The 21,078-nt window shown below is 40.4% G+C and overlaps 1 protein-coding gene and 1 pseudogene across 1 annotated transcript in view; both read left to right on the top strand.

The window, feature by feature from the left end:
• The first annotated feature begins 1,265 nt into the window (after window positions 1–1,265).
• LOC150012089 (exosome complex component RRP42 pseudogene) lies at window positions 1,266–2,133 on the top strand (annotated as a pseudogene).
• Window positions 2,134–3,747: 1,614 nt separating this feature from the next.
• Window positions 3,748–21,078, top strand: part of WIF1 (Wnt inhibitory factor 1) — a 78,892-nt gene continuing 61,561 nt past the window's right edge. Inside the window, exons 1-2 of the mRNA XM_090275638.1 lie at window positions 3,748–4,268; window positions 4,766–4,905. Coding sequence (XP_090131764.1) covers window positions 4,121–4,268; window positions 4,766–4,905 — 288 coding nt within the window. The 5' untranslated portion in view covers window positions 3,748–4,120. The remainder of the gene's footprint in view (window positions 4,269–4,765; window positions 4,906–21,078) is intronic.

The following is a 21,078-nucleotide window of genomic DNA, read 5'->3' as shown; positions in this document are numbered from 1 at the left end:
ATATATATATCATTCAGAATCCCAGTTATGAGATTTCTTCTTTAAACTTCTGGTCCTTCTGTCTTGTTAACAATCACCATATTTTGCCTTGTATTATATGGTTACCTGGGTGCTTGTCTTTTTCATTTTAATAAACTCCAATGTTCTTCAAGCACTGGGATCACGTTTTGTTTTTCATATAGTTTCATGAAGTTTCTAACTGCCCTTATCTTTCCTGTCCTTTCTATGAAAGTGTCTTGCACAAAATAGGTATTTAGTAAATCTTTTTGGCATAAATGAATGAGTTAATGAACAAATAAATGAACCTCCCTGAAAATGAGAATAAATTACACAAGAAAAGGAAGAATAATGGACTGGAAAATAAATGGTAGAATTTTCAAACTAAATTAAGTTGATTTGTAATATATTATTTCATAGGACATTATTTCCAAGTTTTATCACGTGCATATAAATATTGTATTTTTATTCGAGTGGAGAAATTAAAAAACATGACTGTATTCTAAAAAAAAAATAAACAAGGCCACTCTCACGGCTTCTTAACGACAGAAAGGAGAGTCAAGCCTGATTTACCTCTTAGATGGCCCTTCCCCCCAAAAGATATACCCTGTTATTCTTGAAAATATATGATTGGTGTATAACATGACATATGCTTTTTCCTTCACTTTAAAGACCAAAAGCGTTCAAATCCAAGATTTCTTAAAATAGCATTTTTCTCTATAATAAAATGTAAGTTTTCTAATTGTCCACTGTTGAGAAGTGAACAGAGACCAACCATTCTGGAAGGAAAAATAATTCCGTACAGCAAGCTATATTACCATTATCACCAACACCAAACTGAACTGCTGAAGAAGAACCTCACTTAGAGGAATTTGAGTTAGGAGGAATTTTAGTACCTTTCTCTACCAAAAAGTACATTTCAGGAAAGGTACTTTTCAATTACGAGTATTTGATTAGAATTACCTGCAGAGGGCGTCCTTGCACCAAGAGCCATAAGGGTTTGAGCTACACTAAGGAAAAATATTCAATTAAAATCACACTTTCTGCAGTCAAAAAAAAAAAAAAAAAAAGTGTTGTATTTTGAATTTATCTTTAGCTTGTAGACACTTGGCATTACAATGCTAAAGAGCTTTAAAGATTTCTCAGTATATACGAATACATTATATAAGTTAATATTCTCTGAAATAAAAACTAACAAATTTTTGAAAAGAAGTTAACTAGTTTTATTTTAAAGGGAGAATGGATGACACGAGTCATGGCTCTGCAGCATGGCGTCCATGGCACTAAGCGAGGCGGAGAAGGGGTACATCATGCACAGCGTCTAGGAAGACCTCCGTGTGGATGGCCGAGGGTGTGAGGACTACTGAGGTGTGGAATTGGAGACCGATGTTGTGTCCAACACCAGTGGGTCTGCCAGGGCCAGGCTGGGTCACACGGACATCTTGGTGGGAGTGAAAGCAGAAATGGGGACGCCAAAGCTGGAGAAACCAAATGAAGGTTACTTGGAGTTCCTTGTGGACTGTTCAGCCAATGTTACCCCTGAATTTGAAAGTCGAGGAGGAGATGACCTTGGCACAGAGATTGCCAACACCCTCTACCGGATATTCAACCACAAGAGCAGCGTGGACCTGGAGGCCCTCTGCATTAGCCCGCGGGAGCACTGCTGGACTCTCTACGTGGACGTGCTGCTGCTGGAATGTGATGGAAATCTGTTTGAGGCCATCTCCGTTGCTATAAAGGCTGCTCTCTTCAACATAAGGATACCAAGAGTTCGTGTTCTGGAGGATGAAGAGGGTCGAAGGATGTTGAACTGTCCGATGACCCCTATGACTGCATTGGGCTAAGTGTGGAGAATGTCCCCTGCATCATCACCCTGTGCAAGATTGGCTATCGGCATGTGGTGGATGCCACTCTTCAGGAGGAGGCCTGCTCCTTGGCCAGCTTTCTGGTGTCCGTGACCAGCAAGGGAGTCGTGACGTGTATGAGGAAAGTGGGGAAAGGCAGCCCGGACCCGGAGAGCATCTTTGAGATGATGGAGACCAGCAAACGGGTGGGCAAGGTGCTGCACACCTCCCTGCAGAGTGTCCTCCACAAGTAAGAAAGCCCACGTGGCAGAAAGTTGGATTCCTGGGCTGATTTGCACATCGACCCCCAACTACGGAGTGTTGGTTTCCACTTTTCTGTTTAAGACGAAGTTTGTATATTCTTCAACTATTACGAATTTAAAGCAACATTTGTATGTGTAAAATTAAAGCCTATTTTCTGGTCAAAAATTATAATAAAGGGAGAATGGTTGTGAAGCTTTGGATTCACACAGACTTAATTATGATTTACTTATCAGGTATAGCAGCTAAGTGCATGTGCTTTGAAATCAGAGCACCTGGGATTTGAACCCTCACTCTGACACTTACTAGCTAAGTAACCACAGTCAACTTACAGGACTTCTTTGAGCCTTGTTTCCCCATCAATAAAATGGAAGTAATTATTGCATCTATGTAAAAGAGTTGTGAGGATTAAGTAAGCACTTCAAATAAAAGTGCTTTTAAAATTCAGACACTGCAAATTCAAATTGTCATAGACTTACCTATTTCTCTTTAAAGATCAACACTTGTACAGCTGAAAATATGTCATAACTGGAACCGCATACTCTGTTCGTTTTAGTAACTTCCAATGACCTAACATTTATTTAATTCAATGCACACACATGTTCAGCTTCTCCTCTGTTGTTTGCGATTGTTTTTCCCTCTGAAAGTGCCCACTACTCTATGAATCCTGGAGTGAAACACCACCCCAGCCCAGATACTCAATCCCTGAGGCATCTGTCACAGCATCTGGGTGCTAAAGAACAAAGGGAAGTAAACCACCCTTTTCTGAGTCTGAAATCTTTCTTAAAAATAAATAAATAACCTAAACCGTTTGCTTCTGTTTTCTTTGCTCCTCCAAGGGATTAGGTAAGGGGAAAGTTATGTCCCTTGGGCTGGGGTCAGGTAGTGTGACAGGCAGAAGCTCACTGCCAGCCAACTACCCTTCCAACAGGCAAGGCCGGAGCCTTGGTCTTATCCTCAAGCGCTTGTGATTTCAGTACAAGGGTGTTCCCCCAAGTTTTTTGAAACACCATCAAATATGAAGATATTCACTTTTGGAAGCCCTACCCTACGGGGTCAGGGACTCCTGTCACCCAGAACCCAGGGAACTCTTTCTGGCACTGCCGGAGGGTTAAAGGACGCTGCATAGTGTCTGAGAAGTGCGTAGTGAAAGCCCTGCGACTGAGTCAAGTCTGGTGCCTGCCATCAGGGGTACCACTGGACGCTGGAGTCTCGGGTTTTACATGCATGGGAACGCGTCAACTGTCTGCATAGCGCGAATCAGACGATAGGATTTGCAGAGCAATATAGGCGGAAAGGAAGAAGCGGAAGAATATATATACTCTTTCATTTAGCACTGGGGTAGAAATGGGAGTCCTTGTCGTCGTCGTCGTCATCATCATCATCATCATCATCGTAGGCACTCAGTCAAGCCCTGAGATCTCAGCTCAGCCCATTTTCCTCCACCCTTGCCTCGCCCAGCTGGAGGCACAAGCAAGTGTAGTCCCAGGGGTCCCTCTAAGCACCCCTTCCCACAGCCGTCTCCACCATGCGCCCTTTTGCGCGCGCTCGCACTCGGCCCTCGGCTGTCTAAACACAGCCTTCAGGGTCCCGCCCCGCCCCGCCCCGCGCGTCCCGCAGCGCCCACCAGTGGCGGCCGGCTGAGCCTCGTCACTCCTCGCACGCACCCCGCTGGCGCTCGCCCGCCCTTCTCGCTCTTCCTCTCTCGCTGTATTTAACCCTCTGACTGTTGGCCTCGCCGTGCGTGCTGGCATCTGCGGCTTTGCCAGCCTTAAGTCTCTGCTGTCCCCTCTAGCCCCCGCGCCCACTCCTGTTGTCCCGCTCGCACCCGCCCTTTCCCTCCCTTCTCCTCTGGCTCTCCCAGGCTCACTCGCACAGGAGCGGGAGGTTACGTATCCAGCCAGCCGTCTAAGCCGGAACAGCTCCGGCTGAGCGAGACCTAACCGCTCCAGGTTGCGGTAGGTGCTGCAGAAAGAATTTCAGCGGCGAGAGCCACCAGCGAGGAGGTCCGGAGTAGCATGGCCCAGAGAAGAGCCTTCTCTGCCGCCGCGCTCGGGCTCTGGAGCATCCTCCCATACCTGCTGGTGCTGCGGGCGGAGGTCGGGCAGCCGCGGGAGGAAAGCCTGTACCTGTGGATTGATGCTCACCAGGCGAGAGTACTCATAGGTAAGGAAGGCTCCAGAGCCTAACACCTTCCTCTGCCTGTGTTTTCACTCTCTTTCAAACTCTTCCATTAAAGAAGGATCGATGCATGCATTTAGTCTGTTTTTAAAACTTCATTTCCAAGAAGATTGCTCCCCCATCCAATTAGCTATTTGCCATCTGAAAGTATATAAACTTCTCTCTCAAGGAACCTAGGCTCATCTCATGCTCTGATGGTGCTGTTGCTAGTTTCTACAACCCTCCGTTTTTAGGTGGACCCAGTATTTATTAGCGTCAGTTAACTCCACGTCCACTCCTTTTCTCTGAAAGCGTGTGCCTGTTGGCATAACGTTCTTATTACATCCAGAGGAAAATTAATTGGTACCAAGGCAGGTGCTTTGAGAAATGAAATGACCCATACTAATTCTTTGGTGTTCTTGCATGCAGTTGCTTATTTGGATTCTTTTAAGTCCACCTAGTTTGATAGTTTTTTTTTGTTTGTTTGTTTTTAAACAAACCAGGATTTGAAGAAGATATCCTGATTGTTTCAGAGGGAAAAATGGCCCCTTTCACACATGATTTCAGAAAAGCACAACAGAGAATGCCAGCTATTCCTGTCAATATCCATTCCATGAATTTTACCTGGCAAGCTGCAGGACAGGTAAGTACTGATAACCAGGAAGGGTGGAGAAAATTACCCTCTCGTATTTCCACTGCCTGATGGCAGGTAGAAATAATACTGTATAGTGTGTAGTCTGGTACATTTTTATAATTTGTAAGAGTGAGTTGGCATCTGATCTCCAAAGCAAATAAAAGATTAACTCCCATTTATTTAAATGTCACATAAATTAAGGATTACCAAAAGAAAAGGGTAAGCAAGTTGCCTTAGCTCACTATTTTGATAAGGCTTAGTGTCTTCAGACTGTTAGAATGTAAAGACCTCAGGTACCAACATCACTTCTTTCTGTGATTATTGACATTAAAATTTAACATAATATTTAAAGGCTCAATTTTTTCCACAGCACATACTAATCACTAATCATTTATACTTTACAACCACTTTTAAAGCTTATGAGTATTTTTGACATTGTGCATTTGAAAAATTGGTATGTTTAATGTTATTCACTGGAATGATGTGAATGTTATATATTTCTGGTAGAAGTTCACAGACTCAAAAAGAACATTTGTAAAATATTGCAGGATATTGATTTTTTACAGTTACCATTTAAATAATTTTATAGATAAAAAGAAAACTTCAATTGCAATATATTTTTATAAAGAAGTATTCCTTTTATTTCCTAGCATATTAGCTGCTTTTATATGTTACCTTTTGTACAGTTTCAATACCTCATAAATTACCTCTAATCAAATGATCTCTAATAACAAATGGTAAGTAATAAATTCTTTTGCTCATTGTTTGTTAAAATGTGTCTACTATGAAAATCATTGTAATTTTAATTAAAATCACATTTTCAGGACTTTTTTTCTAAAATTACTTAAATGGATATTTTCATGAAGACTGTGATCCAGAAAAAAACACTTTATAAAAAGTGACTATTTTGAATTGAGAAATCACTTTGGTTCCCTTTAATTACCTGTTATTTCTCTCTTTCCCCTCAGATCTGTTCTCTCATCTTTCTGTTCAAAAGTAGATCAAATCTAAACCCTTTGACACTCCATTGTTGCTGAGAGAGAGAGAGAGAGAGAGAGATGTTTCATATCTACTGAAGTTTATAGCAAAAAGGCCACCTTTTTGATACCCCCATTTTGCAGATAAGTTCACTGAGGCTCTTACTGCTCTGTAGGGAGATTATTGCTTTTCTTCCTGCAATTCCCTCTTTATAGATACCTTATGGATAATTAATTTTGGAATATTGTGAAACAAGTAAGAAATCAATAAATGGGCTTTTTATTATCTTTTTGTTTCATTTGAATCTGTTTACTTGTGGTTAGCAGATGGGATCAATACTAATTCTGTGTTTTTAAAAAGAACAATTTCCTTACGTGTAATTTTATGGATTCATAAAATCCATAAGGTAGCTTGACTTGCACCCCTCCCTAAATGAAAGGGTTTGGTAACTGTAGGAGCAGCAGAAAATGTCAACAGCTCTTATTTACTTATTGTCTATTTGTTTATTTTTTATCTAAGTTTGTCTTTCAAAAAATAGAATTTGAAGCAAAGCCCAAATTTCATGTTATTTCCCCTGTTGCTTTATAGCATAGAGTGTGTTTGCAAACGTTGACATACTGTTGAGTACAAAATGGATTGCTAATCAAACAACTTCAGGAATATGGCTTGTAGGGGGTTAGAGAAGATGGTAGAACTGGAATGGAGATGAAGCTTCTAGAATCCTTTTCTCTCCTGTCTGGGTGTAGATTAGCCATGTGGATTATCTCATTATGCAGGACAATGTTAGCACCTCAATTAAATTACAGTATCTTCCTCTCTGTGCTCAGTCTGCTCTGGATAGGTCACCACAGGTGGCCATGAACTCTGGTGCCTGTTTTTCTTAGATCAGAGGGTACTGAGGGAGGAGGATCTTTACAATGCCAAACAGCAAGATGTTTAAAAATATTATTTAAATCTGACCCATTTTACTCATAATTTTTGAAATGCATGGAAATTTTGTGGGTGGGAAAAATAATGACTTCAATACCAATTAAATGTTTTGAAAGGCAACTCCAGCTAAAGCCAAACCACATCAACACATCTACATGGAAAATGAAAAGTTCATTCCATGATCTAGTTATTTCATCCAAATAATATCAAGCATTTAGGGGTTTCAACACAAGCACACACATAGCTGATTAATGAAATTTTAAACTTAATATTTGAGTGTTTTGGCAACATGTGAAGAAAGTTAAAATAACTTTAGGATTGAACACCTCATAGAGTCAGTAGGTGTTATATACTTCCAATAAATGATTAGTCCAATAACCCAAGGTGTTCTTGAGGCCATATAAAATAACTTTCATGTTCTACTTCAAACAAATGCAAGTAAAAATTACAGTGATATTAATTTCTCCACATCAAGTTGGTCAAGTTTTTTCTAAGTGTTTTTTAGTAAGTGAAGAATTGTACATATTCATATGTGGCTGATGCATGTTAGCCTTTTTACAGGGCAATTCGGATCTGATGGCAAAAGGTTTGGTACAGATCCTGTGACTGAGAAATTTTACTTGCATAGGTTCATCCTAATCATAGATATGAGTAAAGACTTAAATATGTAAGCAGACATAGGAAAAAACATTTGATAAACTTCTGATCATCCAAGGCAACGATTTTCAACCAATGTGCCACAGGAACTTTAAAATGTACAGTCCCTTAGATTGTCAAATAAAAATTTTAAAAAGATAATAGCCAACAGAACAATACCTACCTGTTCAGTATGAATGAATCAAAATTATACCTATTTTTGGTCAGATTGGTAAAAATATATATATTTTTGGTTGCCATAGAATTTTAGTAATTAGTTAATGTGTGCCATAAGATGAAAAAGGTTGAAAATTGTTACTCCAAGATGTAAACATTAGTTACATCTGCATATATTACATTTTGTTTTTTCCACGAATGTGTATTTATAATTTTAAAATTATTTTACATTACATTGTGTGTAAAAGGGTACACTTTAGAGTTGAAAGTTGTATGGTGTTCTGTATTATATTTTATGTATATTTATTATTTAGTATCATTTTTACACTACACATAACTCAACAAAATGGTAAAACAAATGGTTTTCATGGCTGATTAAAACCAGATCCCAAAAATTTCACTAGTGCTTATTGGGTCATCACCAGTATCTACTGAGATCCCTGAAAATCTGCTTTAAAATGTTTTCCTTCCTGAAATCAAATTCCTCTTCCTAAAGTCCTCATTTTCCATGGAAAACCTTGTCTCCACTTTTATTACCCATTTAAAATACTCATTATCTGTCATGTCCCTTCTCAAGGCCACTAGATGAGAGAATAATTTCTACTAAAGAAGCTTAGGCTTGGATTTCAGTAATGAAGGAAAAATACTCTTTGTTACTGTATATAACTGTTAATACTGTAGTTGATATTTTTCAATGAGGCATTCCTTATTCTAACTTTTTTCTGAATTTGAGACAGGTAGGGGCCATAAGCAACCATCTTAGTTTTCTAAACTACACACTAATTAAACCTTTTACTTGAAAAATAAGCCTTTCTAAACCTAATGACTTTCAAATAAAGTTTTAATGAGAAGTTTTGTTAGACAAATCTGAATTCTAATATTAGGATACTACTGCTGATTTCCATATGAACCAATTTAGTATAAGGCCAACATTTTTTATTTATATAGATCATACAACAAATGTGTGTTTGATAAAATCTTATAAAATTTATAAAGATCAAAGAGACTTCATGTTAAGAACTAGAATATATTCTATCACCTGCATTACAGTGCCAAGGTACTATGAGTCTAGAACCTAGTTGGGCATCTTTTTTGTGTGTTGGCTTTTTCAGTAGTGGTAATAGATGTCGGCAGCCGTCCATCTCGAGAGACGATGGTGTAGCTTCTTAAGAGTCTATCTGCACCGCCGAGAATGGCTGTGCAGTCCGACTCGGGAGTGACACGGTATCTGTCTCCTCCCGTGTTGAATAGACATCTTGCGATGACGCTGGAGTGTCCTCTCCAGTGAAGCTGAAGCTACAGAGCCTGGGCAGGGTGATATGGAGGGTCTGCTGTTGCCCATGCAGCAGACCCCCCCCTCTCTTCGCAGCTGAAGGGTCCAAGGGAAAGACGGAGTCAATACAGCTTGGCTTCAGGTGCGCCGCAGGAGTTGCCGGTGTTGACTACAACGTCAAACCACCTTAGGGACTCCGGCTCCGGATTTTCTGTCGGGGTTTACTCCCTTAGCCTTTCCCCTGAAGAGGTATGCCGCAAGGCAGCGGAGGTTTTTTGGAGTCAGAGTTTTCCTTCTCTGGGTAATAGATGTAAGCTGAGCCATTTATACTAGGTTTCCAACCTTCTTGTGACCAAAGGCCTGGATTTCTGAGATGGTTGGCAAGGGCTGGGGTGAAATTGGTGTCTGTGGAATAGCAATTCTCTGGGTGAAGATAAGTGGCCAATGCTAACTTCAGAACTACCGCCTGGATTACTAGCAAGTTCTAACCACTTGTGCCAGCAGGTTCAGATCTTAGAATAAGCTTTTTATCATGTATAGGGCTCACAATTCTTTTAACCACTAGAAGTCAGTGATATACCTTCATCTTTCTCAATTTCAGGATGTTGAAAAACAAAAGTTAAAAGTGTTACTGTGGGTATAGGAAAGGAAGACCAGAATTTTGTCTTGTGTCCTAGGGAGATGGCTGGTCATGTGGCTATAGTAGAAGAATTGATTTAATTGTGTTAAACTGCAGAAACATGGATCTTTGTTTTATGTATAACCATTGAAAATAGGAAATATTAAATATGCTGAAAATATAGTGCATCAAGTGGAATATTTTCCAACATGTAAGATTAATTATAAATGTGTTCGTAACCCTGATTAGCTTCCTATCAATTAAAAACATGACTCTTTGAATTATTGAAAACTGCCAAAAATACTAACAATAATAATGCAAAATCAAGTCTAAAGAAAGCTGGAGACTGTTGCCTGGATAGTGGTGTCTTTATGAATGATTTCTGTCAGTAGTACCCAAATTCAGCTTTAAAATGAGGAAAGTTCCACTGGGGAAAAAAAGAAAAGTTATAAACAGACTATTTTCCTGACAACACATTCCTCCTCCACCACCTTTTTTTTTCTTTGCTCTTAAAAAAAAAAAAAAAAAAATTACTCTATTGTTTCTGTAATATCAACTGGATACATTTCTGTAATACCAACTGGATAATCCAATTCTGTCATTAAATTGCCCCTAAAGGGCCAGATAGCTTGTTTTTGCAATGCAGTGTTTGATATGATGTAACGCTGGTCTCATTAAATTGGCTGCAGTTTGCAGTCTCAAATTTCCCATTAGACTGTTTGAGTTAAGGAGACCTGTATTAAAATACTTTTTTCCTTCCTTTCTCCCCTTGACAAAAATCAAAGAAAAACAACAGTGAACTTAAATTCAAGTATCTCCTCTCCCTCTTCAAAGGAACTGCCAAATACCCTTAAACACCTCCTTTCAACTCTGAAGTTAGGGTAACACTTATTACTATTATTCTTATTTAAATCCCTTAATGTATACTATCCACATTTTTTCCCTAATGGAGTTATGATTGTTTTGGTAGTTACAATCCAAGTGGCTGCATACCTTTGCACTCCTGGGATTTGCCATCATACCTTCGCCATGGTTTTATATCACCAACTGGAGGAAATGCCTTGTTTTTTGACCTCTGTTCCATGGTTTCAAAGTGGGAATGTGAATATGTTTACATACCTTGGGCATGATTTTTTTAAAGGAGGTACTCATATCAAAAGCGTAGCTTTAAACCTTTCATGTTTAGATTGTGCTGTGCTGTGGCGTTTTGCATTGTGATGTTGTGGACATGCCACTAGGGATCAAAGAGTAATTCTGCAGAAAGCCCATTTCATTTAGCAAAGCAGGCATGTGCCAGCCATCTGTTGTATCTGCTGATAGAAAACAGCAGTAAGTTTCTCAAACTTTTGCCAGAAAAAAAAAAGAAAAGGCTTTATTGCTTAGAGGAGATGAGTTACAAGGTACCCTGTAAGCAACATCTGGTTCTATAGCAATTTACATGGCATAAATGTAAACTCCACTACGTCTTCCTTACACAGTGGTGTAAAGGCGCATAAACAAACCCTTCACTGCTATTCTCCGTGATTATTCCTGACTTTAAAATGCTTGCACAAATAAAAATCTTTTAAATTGTTGTGGTGAAGTGAAAGGTATGATATTCAATAAAGCATTTTGTTTTGGATTAAATTCATCTAACTTAAATATCCCTGATGAATAGGATGGGTGTTGTGAAGGAAAAATCTGGGGGATTAAGAGTTTAGTGAAAATGCTTCATCCTGTAGCTGGAGCTCTGTCTGATCAGTGCCTCTTTTGCTGCAGTAATTAAACCAGCTTGTCCCACTTGCCAACATGGGAGTAAATTGGTTACATTCCCTTACTGGATGGGAAGTTGTTTTCCCATGCAGTCTCTGTCTGCCTCAAGCACTCACTCAATCAATCAACGATCACAGACACTGAGTTAGTCACAAACCAAACAAAAAAGAAATAAACATGGTCCTTGCCCTCAGGGAGCTCATAGTCTGGGAAACAAAAATTCATCACACTCAATGAAATGGGGTTAGAAAGTAAAGATTTGGCTCAGAGCATCAGGACAACCTCTCTTTTTCCCTGCCTGGAGGAGGAAGGGAGCCGGGAGCTCCTCATTGAGCAGGTGTTGTCTAAATTAATTCCTAAAGGTAGCTTAAGCATTCATGAGACAACTGCCTTCCAAGTGGAGAGCTCAGGATGTTTAAGTGCATGGAGGCCTTAAAGGGGAATGCGTGTTTCAGGTAATAATGAGGGGCCTAGTGTCTCACCTGAGAGGTAATGGAAATTCAGTGAAGGGAATTTCAAGGTCAAGTAATGGATAAAGATTCTGGGGGGTGGAGAAGATAGAAACAATTCAGGAAGGTTTCTCTCTTCTCTGCTGTGAAGAGAATGGACTTAATATTCTGAAAGTTTTTCCCCAAGTGTACTAAATCAGTCTTTAGTTTATGTGTTGGGTGGACAGTAGCTTTTTCACAACCACTCTTTAGCTTTTTTGTTTTTTACTAAACTTTTGGAAGAAATTGTGATAATTAGTATCATCAGCTCCAGATTAATTTATTTTGGGTGATTAGGACATGGAACTATAAAATAGTGCTTTTTTTGAGTACATAGGATTTTAAAAAGTCAATTTAATTTTCTAATGGAAACTGGAATGTTGAACTTAATGTAAAACAAAGCTTAAATAAGGAAAATAGTGTTAATTTGAAAAAGCATTGACTTAACATCTATTCTATACTATTTAAAGTAACATGAGAAGTATAATAAAGGTATAATAATTACATTTGACTAGGGATCCTTTAGTTTAAATAATGAATAGTTCGAACACTAGAAATGGATTTATTTAAAATAAGCCTGCTTCAAGTAATCTATTTTCTTTTAAAATGTATTAATTAAAACTTGAAAGTCACAGGACAATTTCTGTTCTTCCCTCTTTTTCTCAGATAGACATATGGATGTTTATCCTTCTGAGCTGTACATTTTGTCTTCTTTTTTAATTTTATGGATAAATATGGTTGAAGACTCTTGGAAATTTTCAGGCATCTCTAGAACCCCATTCACCTGAACAAAATATTGCAGGGCAGCTGTGTGTTGTGAGTCTAGAACAAGGGACAGATTAGGGAATGAGCTCTTATGGGCAACAATGGAAAGGAGATAAACCTAGTCCTTGCTTAGCTGCTCCTGACCAGAACTCACATCATGCCCTGGGGGAAAAGCACTAAGAACCAATTTCCTGCCCTTGAGAAAATTAGAAGCTACCTGGAGAGGCAGATTTATATAAACAGATCACCTTAATAATTCCTGTTATGTGGTACTGTGCATTCCCAGGTTCTAATGTTGGGAGAGGGGATGCTTTTAAGGGAACGGGAACAGCTTGAGGCAAAGCATGGAGCCCCAAAATACATTATTTAGGGAACTAGTACTTGGGTGTGGCTGGAGTGTATGCACAAAGTAGGAAGTGAAGAGGTAGGCAAAGGCTAGGTCCTAACGGACTTTCTCCAGCTGTAAAGCATTTGAGACTTACTCTATAAGCAAAGTTAAGTCAATCCATGGAAAAGTATGAAGCAGAGAATAGGGTCAGAGTTACATCTTTAGATTGTCTTGTCAACAGGATAGGAAATAGCTTCAAGGGGAGTTGAGTGTGAGATATAAGATACAAGATCAGGGGAGAAGGGAAGGGAAAAGTGGATTGGGGAAACATTTAGGAGATAACAATCTGAAAGTCTTGAGATACCGGGCAGAGGGGGCACAGGGGAAAAATTTGGGACAACCGTAATAGCATAATCAATAAAATATACTTCAAAAAAATGAAAGTCTTGGTGCTGGGAAGGAGTGACTCAGTTCTTCCCATTCTCTGCTTCACTAACTTGGCAGTATCCCTGTTAGCCTTTCTGTCCCTCTTTCCCCAATCTTATCGTACCTGCCGCTGGGCCTTTGCACATGAAGTTTCCTCGACCTAAATACACTCCTGCCTGATTTCTGTGTGGCTTGCTTCTGCATTTCCCCCATGTCTGATCAAATGTCACTTCCTTTATGAGCCTTTCCCTGACTTCCCTCTCTAAAACAACAATCCCACCACCTTACTCTAGGTCTCTATCTCTCCTGTTTGTTTCTTCATGGCACTTAGTATAATGCTTATATTTAATTTTAATGGTTTGACTCCTGTTCAGTGTAAGCTCATGAGAGCAAGGACTTTGTCCTGTTAACCATGTAACGTAACTCCAGGTGTGGAACAACTCCTGACACACAATAAGCAGTCGGAAACTATTTGTTCCGTCGGCAGCCGTCCGTCTCGAGAGACGATGGTGTAGCTTCTTCAGAGTCTATCTGCACCGCCAAGAATGGCTGTGCAGTCCGACTCGGGAGTGACATGGTATCTGTCTCCTCCCGTGTTGAATCGACATCTTGCGATGACGCTGAAGCTACAGAGCCTGGGCAGGGTAATATGGAGGGTCTGCTGTTGCCCATGCAGCAGACCCCCCCTCTCTTCGCAGCTGAAGGGTCCAAGGGAAAGACGGAGTCGATACAGCTTGGGTTCAGGTGCGCCGCAGGAGTTGCCGGTGTTGACTACAACGTCAAACCGCCTTAGGGACTCCGGCTCCGGATTTTCTGTCGGGGTTTACTCCCTTAGCCTTTCCCCTGAAGAGGTATGCCGCAAGGCAGCGGAGGTTTTTTGGAGTCAGAGTTTTCCTTCTCTGATGTACCCTGACTGGAAGATCGAACCAGCGACACTTAGCTCGCAGGCCGACGCTCAATCCACTGAGCTAAACCAGCCAGGGCAAAACTATTTGTTCAATGAATGAATATATGAGGTAGGTCCCATTATTATTTCCATTTGATGGATAAAGCAACTGAGACACAACGGAGCAAAGGAAACACAGTAAGTGGCAGAGCTAGGATTCAAACCTAGACAGTAGGGATTCAATCCTAGCCCTTGCTCTGATAAGTGCTAAATAGAAGTGTGATCATAGAGCAAGCCTTGGGAACACAGAGGAGGAAGCAGCTAATTTTGGCTGAGGAAGCAGGGGGAAGCTTCACCAGAGAACTAGGAGTTGAGGGACATGCATGAAACTGTTTCATCAACTGAGGTGGGAATGAGGCACAGTAAGAAGGGCTGTCCCAGGCAGAGGCAAGGGAGTTGTGAGAGTGCATTCTGGGAAAGGCTAATGGTGCCTGGGTCTGGGGACTGATGGATGGAAGGCAGGATATAGAGGGCCAGGGCAGGAGAAGACGAGGCTGGACATTTGGTAAGGCCAGATGGAGAAACACTAGAAGCCATGAAAGGTCACTTAATTCTTTTACCTATAACAAAAACATTTTGGGCCCTGGCTGGTGTGGCTCCATGGACTGAGTGCTGGCCTGAGAACCAAAAGGTTGCCAGTTCCATTCCTGGTCAGGGCACACACCTGGGTTGTAGGCCAGATACCGGGTTAGGGGCATGTGAGAAACAACCAACTGATGTATCTCTCCCACATTGATGTTCCTCTCCCTCTCTTTCTCCCTCCCTTCCCCTCTCTCTAAAAAATAAATAAATAAAATCTTAAAAGAAAAGCAGTTTGGATCACCTCCAAACTACTTCTAAATTCTAAAATATTATGATTCCATTTCTTAAGTAAAACATCTTCAGTCAATTAACATTTATGGTAATATCTTTATATAAACTGAAATAGCTCTTTCTATGTTTTTAATAATCAAGACAAATTCTCCCCTAAATTTTCTTGTCAAATTTAAAAAGATTTATCATAAAATACTCCTTATTTTTCCTGTTAATAATAAGAATCAATATTTACACAATGCATATTCTGGGCTGTGCACTCTTCGAAGCATGTACAGATATCTCATCAGATCCTCACAACTACCTTGAGGTAGGCACTGTTATTATCCCTAATGTATAGATGAGGGAACTAGAACATAAAGAAGTCAAATTACTTGTCCAAGACGCTGTAGCCAAGATCACTTATGTACATGTTTATTTATATACTTTGGAGATCTTCCTTTGATAACTTCTTGAATATCTTCTCATTTAAAAAGAATACAATTCAAAAAACATGTATTAATACTATTATGTCCTAGGTTCTGAGAATATAAAAATTTTAAAAGATTTGATTTATTTATTTTTAAAGAGAGGGGAAGGGAAGGAGAAAGAGGGGGAGAGAAACATTGATGTGAGAGAAACATCAACTGGCTGCTTCTTATATGGTCCTGACCGAGTACCGAACCTGCAACCCAGGCATGTGCCCTGACCAGGAATCAAAGTGGTGATCTCACTGTGTGAGACAATGCCCAACCAACTGAGCCACACCAATCAGGGCTAAGAATACAAATTTTAATTGTTATAGTTGCCTTCTAGGAATTGACCAGCTGGCGGTGAAGACTATGGCATCAATAAGGCAATCATAATAATTGTGATAAATGCTCAGGGCCGACATTATAGTTGGACAGGGTTTTCATTTAGATAAGAGAATCTGACCAAAGCAGCAAGTTCAACCTGACCAAGTTGAAATCCAGCCCACACTTCATTTGTCCAGTCTTATAGCTGGCCACAGAGCTTCACTGCCCAGAGAAGACACTTCTACCTAATTAGGACAGAGCCCTCATATGGCCTAGATGTGGCCCCCAATAAATACCTAAAGAAAATCCTATGGGAGCATAAAGCGAGAGGATTTGCCATTGATCAGGGAAGTTTACAACTATGTATATTCTGGAAAAGATATCAAAGAGGAGGTAACATCTAAACTGGGTCACAAAAGATGTTCAGTAGGCAGACAGTGGCCAAGGCAGGTGGGGATGGACATTTTAGGTATGAACTGCATGGCCCATAGGGAGGTACACAGGATTTAGAATCATTGGTGTAGTTGGAAAACGACAGTTCAGAACGTATAGGGTTTATGGAACAGATCTGAATAATATAGATCTAAAAAAGGGTATGCCATAGTTCAGGGGTCCCCAACCTCCGGGGCTGCGGACCAGTACTGGTCTGGGCCTGTTAGGAACTGGGCTACACAGCAGGAGGTAATGCACTTGAATTATCCTGAAACCATCCTCCCACACACACCCCCGCCCCGGTCAGTCGAAAAATTGTCTTCCACGGAACCAGTCAGTCCCTGGTGCCAAAAATTTTGGGGACCACTGGAATGACTTGTCTTATAGAAAATGGGGAGCCATCAAAAGTTTAAAAATGGATGATAATATTTTATCTTGTGAAGGATAACTTTAGGGGCAAATGGAGGGTAAGAATGGGGTGCCTGGCTGAGGACTAGGAGCCAATTAGGAAGTTATTTAAGATACCGTAAGAGATGACAAGAGTGTGAACTAAGGCAGGCAGTGGGAGAGAGCAGAAGGAACAGACTCGAGAGCTATATCCCAGTGTAGTTGACAGGACTTAGTGAATGTGGGTGTTATGGAGATGAGAGAATAGAAGATGACTCTGAGATAGTTGTGCAGATAGCTATGTCTTAACTGAGAAATCAATTACAGGAGGTTGATGAACATTTTGAGGTTCAAAGACATTGGCATCCATTTGGAAATTGCTCAGTGTGAATTTCTGCTCAACATTCAGATGGTAAAGTCTCACATGCATATGAAAATGAGTCTAGAGCTAAGACTTGAAGTGTAAAATAGAAGTACTGATTTGGGACACTTTGGATCCCTCTCTTCCTTCTTTTGACCTCAGCTCAGTAAATATTTATTGAGTGCCTACCTAATGCTAAAGTTTGTGCTGAATGCTAAAAAAGCAAATGTAAATGTGTATGAAGCTTGACCTCCAGGAAATGACAATAATGTAATTATAAATGTGTTAAAATTGCAATATTAACAAGGTGCTATGAAAGTACTGAGGAGGGAGCATTTACTCTGCTGGGAGAGGAGTGAATTATCTGCATGGAGTTTCTTGGTGGTTTTCAGGGCATAGCCTGGGAAATGTAAGCCTAAGATAGGCACCTTTGAAACAACTTAGTTACTGAACTTAATAGCTTTTATGTACTTGAGACAGTTTGGCCTAATGTATTCTGGCTCTCACTTGCACTTTTTGGAAATAAATACAAGGGACCCTATACCACTAGGTGACAGAGCAAGTCAGCTCTCCCAAATTAAACATATAGAACTGCCCTTGAGGAAACAGTCCGTGGGAGGATTCACATCTGAAGTCAAGTCCAAGTAGGACATCTCCTATTAAGACAATAACCAGATGGATCACCAATAGACTTGTAAAATTACTGTTATTTGGCTTTTGAGGACTTAGTGAAGCAATTTAATTCCTAACATTTGTTAAGTTGACTCAGCATTCCTATTTCTAGTTGGAACTTGATTAGGATTTGAGATTATCTTTATATTTCTGTTACTTACAGCAGTAGCCAGCAGATGGCAATGGAGAAGTCACTTCTTTGAGAAATTTTCCAACTCAACATATTTTAAGGCTGTGGGGGTGCTCTCTAACAGACCCAATTGTGGGGTACTATGACCTTTATGTAACTGATTGCAATAGACCATTAATATATTGAGTATGTTAGAAAAATAACTCCTCGAATTCAATGCCACTCAAAGCATTAAAACTCATATGTTTGAGAGCTCATCCTAAATAACTAAAAATGCAAGTGATTTCAATATACACTGATTACCTGTTTCTTCCTATTAAACAATTGTTCGATTTCATGCAGGAATCAAGCTTTGAGTTATCTCACCATATGCATCCAATTTTTTCTTTGCCTTCTCTGGCTGTATTTTTAGATGTCATAGAACAGCAGAAGTTGGAAGAGATTCCAGGGCTCATCCACCCCATCAAGCCCAGCCTTTCTCTGAAGCATCCATGAGTTATGGTCTCTAATCCTCTAGTTGAACATGCTCAGTGGCAGGGAAGTTACTAAAGCAGAATTTATTTCATAATTTGGATTGTGTTAATCATAGAAAATTGTTATCTGTCATGGTTCAAAACCTGCCTTCCTGGTGTAAGTTGAATATCTCAACACTACCAGTCTGTGGACTTACGTTGGGAGAGTCCTGCCTTGCAGTTATACCCTGAAGATTGATTGGTCACCTCCATTGCTGATGTAGGGCCACTGGTTGACTTACTCCTACTATTCCTCTGGCAAAGACCAGCTCGTCGGCGGCAGCCGTCCGTCTCGAGAGACGATGGTGTAGCTTCTTAAGAGTCTATCTGCACCGCCGAGAATGGTTGTGCAGTCCGACTCGGGAGTGACACGGTATACTCTCCAGTGAAGCTGAAGCTACAGAGCCTCGAGAGACGATGGTGTAGCTTCTTAAGAGTCTATCTGCACCACCGAGAATGGCTGTGCAGTCCGACTCGGGAGTGACACGGTATCTGTCTCCTCCCGTGTTGAATCGACATCTTGCGATGACGCTGGAGTGTCCTCTCCAGTGAAGCTGAAGCTACAGAGCCTGGGCAGGGTGATATGGAGGGTCTGCTGTTGCCCATGCCAGCTACTTCTGTGAGTTTTTAGAAGGACCCTATACATGCCATCCTGGAGGGAGGTGTCTTGATCTCTGCGACTGGGTGGGGCCCTGGTGAGAGGCTGCTTCTCAGGTCCAAGTGTAGCCTCTTCTTGCTCCTAAACTGTAAAGACTCAAGGGGCCGAGCTGGTCTGTATTCTCCACAGACCTTATGGCCTCAGAGCAGCTTGTTGTTCTTTGCAGAAATGAGGAGCCTAACTCTTTCCTCAGTTTGGCATGAACTCTGTCACTTGGTACCTAAAGCAGCATGGCTTAAGACCCTGACCCCAACTGAAGACACCAACATTAATTTCCTGCAGCCCATGTCCCAGAGAAATTAGGCCTCATCCTAAGGGCCAGGCCTTAGAATCTCTCAGTACAAATGTGCATCTCTGCTTGCTGTCCCCTTACTTCCTGGGCAACTGCATAAACAAACACCCTATTAGCAGGTCCCCTGAACCCCATGCATGCCACAGACCACCAGAGATACAGCTGAACGCCCAATCCTGATTGAGATTCCATAGGAATGTCTACTCACATCTGTAATTCCTGGCCTTCATCCCTCCCTGACCTCTGGAGCCTGTGGGAGTATGCTTTAACCTCTTTCTGATTGGCAGCCCCCTAACAGGCATTTGAGGACAGCTCACATTCCCTTCACATTGTGTTTTCTCTATCCCAGCATCCCCAATTTCTGCAGCTACTTTACTTAAGCAGTTCTGCATTTCTTCAAACTTGACTCCTAAATACTTATCAACAGCATAAAATTGTCAGAGATGAAATTTACTGGTACTTTACTCTCTAAACTCTGATAAGAAAAGAGTTCATTGCTACATTAGAGATTAATTTTCTTACTTCTAGAATTGTGAAATCAGTGTTTGGTCTATAAACCCTATGTGGTAAAGAAGGACAATAGAAAGGAGGAGGAGAGAATGAGAACAGGAAAATAACTAATACCTATTAAGTATATTCTATTTGCCAGTCATTGTGTTAATCACTTTTCATCACTATCTAGTTTAATCTTCACAACAACCCTTTGAGATAAGCACTACATATCCCATTTTACAAAACTGGCAGCTGAGTCACAAAAAGCTTAAGAAACTTGCTGAAGAGCACACAATTAATGGGTAATGGAGCCAGGATTTAAACTCAGGTAGTCTGACTCCAGAATCCATAATGAAACTGCAACTTGAACTCTTTGAAATAGAGATTTTCTGAACCTGCATCTATATTATTTAGATATTTAATTTCATGCATACTCTGGACTCTGACCAATATGAGCTTACACTGTTCAAGGAGGTTAAAATAGCATGGCTTTAATAAATATTAGGTCAACTCACTTAATATTGTCATTTTTAGTAGTCAAAATGGTTGAATTTCATGTGATTTAACCTAATAAGAACTGAGAATTACTGGACATTTACTACGTGCCAACAGTTCTTCTCAGAAATTTACATAGATTATCTCATTTAATATTTGGACCAATTCTATGAGTTGAAGGTACTATTTTTATCTCCACTAAAACATGTAAGAAGACTGAGATGTAGAGAAATTAAATAACTTGCCCAAGTTCATATCTTAGTTACCTGCAGAGCCTGGGTGTGAACCCTGGCAGTTGTATGTGTATTATTTCACCTCTAGTTTATAAAAGGGTAGCCAATTGTCTGCCCAAATCATTTGTAAAAGATTTTTTAAAATTTATTTTTAGAAAGAGGGGAAGGGAGAAAGAGAGGGAAACATCAATGTACAAGAGTCACATTCATCAGTCGCCTCTGGGCACACCCCTAACCTTGAACCTGGAGAGCAATCAGGCATGTGCCCCAACTGGGAATCAATCCGGCAACCTTTTGGATCACAGGACAAGACCCAACCCACTGAGCCACACCAATCAGGACTTTCCAAATCAATTTTAAAAGAAGAGTTCCATTTAGAGAGACCCATCTTACAAGGTAAATATCAAATCATCTAAGTCAAGATACAGTTCAGAAGCCAGGAAGAACTAATACAAAAACCACTTGACTCCAGACTGGCTGAATGTCTTTGGTTCCCAAAGTTGGATCATTAAACTTATCTTATTTCTTGGATATCTGCGGACTTGAGTTTGGAGTATTCATTGCATGTCCTATGTTATCCAGGATTTGAGGGAGCATTTACTCATAAACTG

This window comes from Furipterus horrens, unplaced genomic scaffold (assembly GCF_987537825.1).
Source record: "Furipterus horrens unplaced genomic scaffold, mFurHor1.1.pri manual_scaffold_4, whole genome shotgun sequence".
NCBI lineage: Eukaryota > Metazoa > Chordata > Mammalia > Chiroptera > Furipteridae > Furipterus > Furipterus horrens.
Note: the sequence above shows the minus strand (reverse complement) of the source record. Positions and strands in the feature narration are given on the sequence as shown.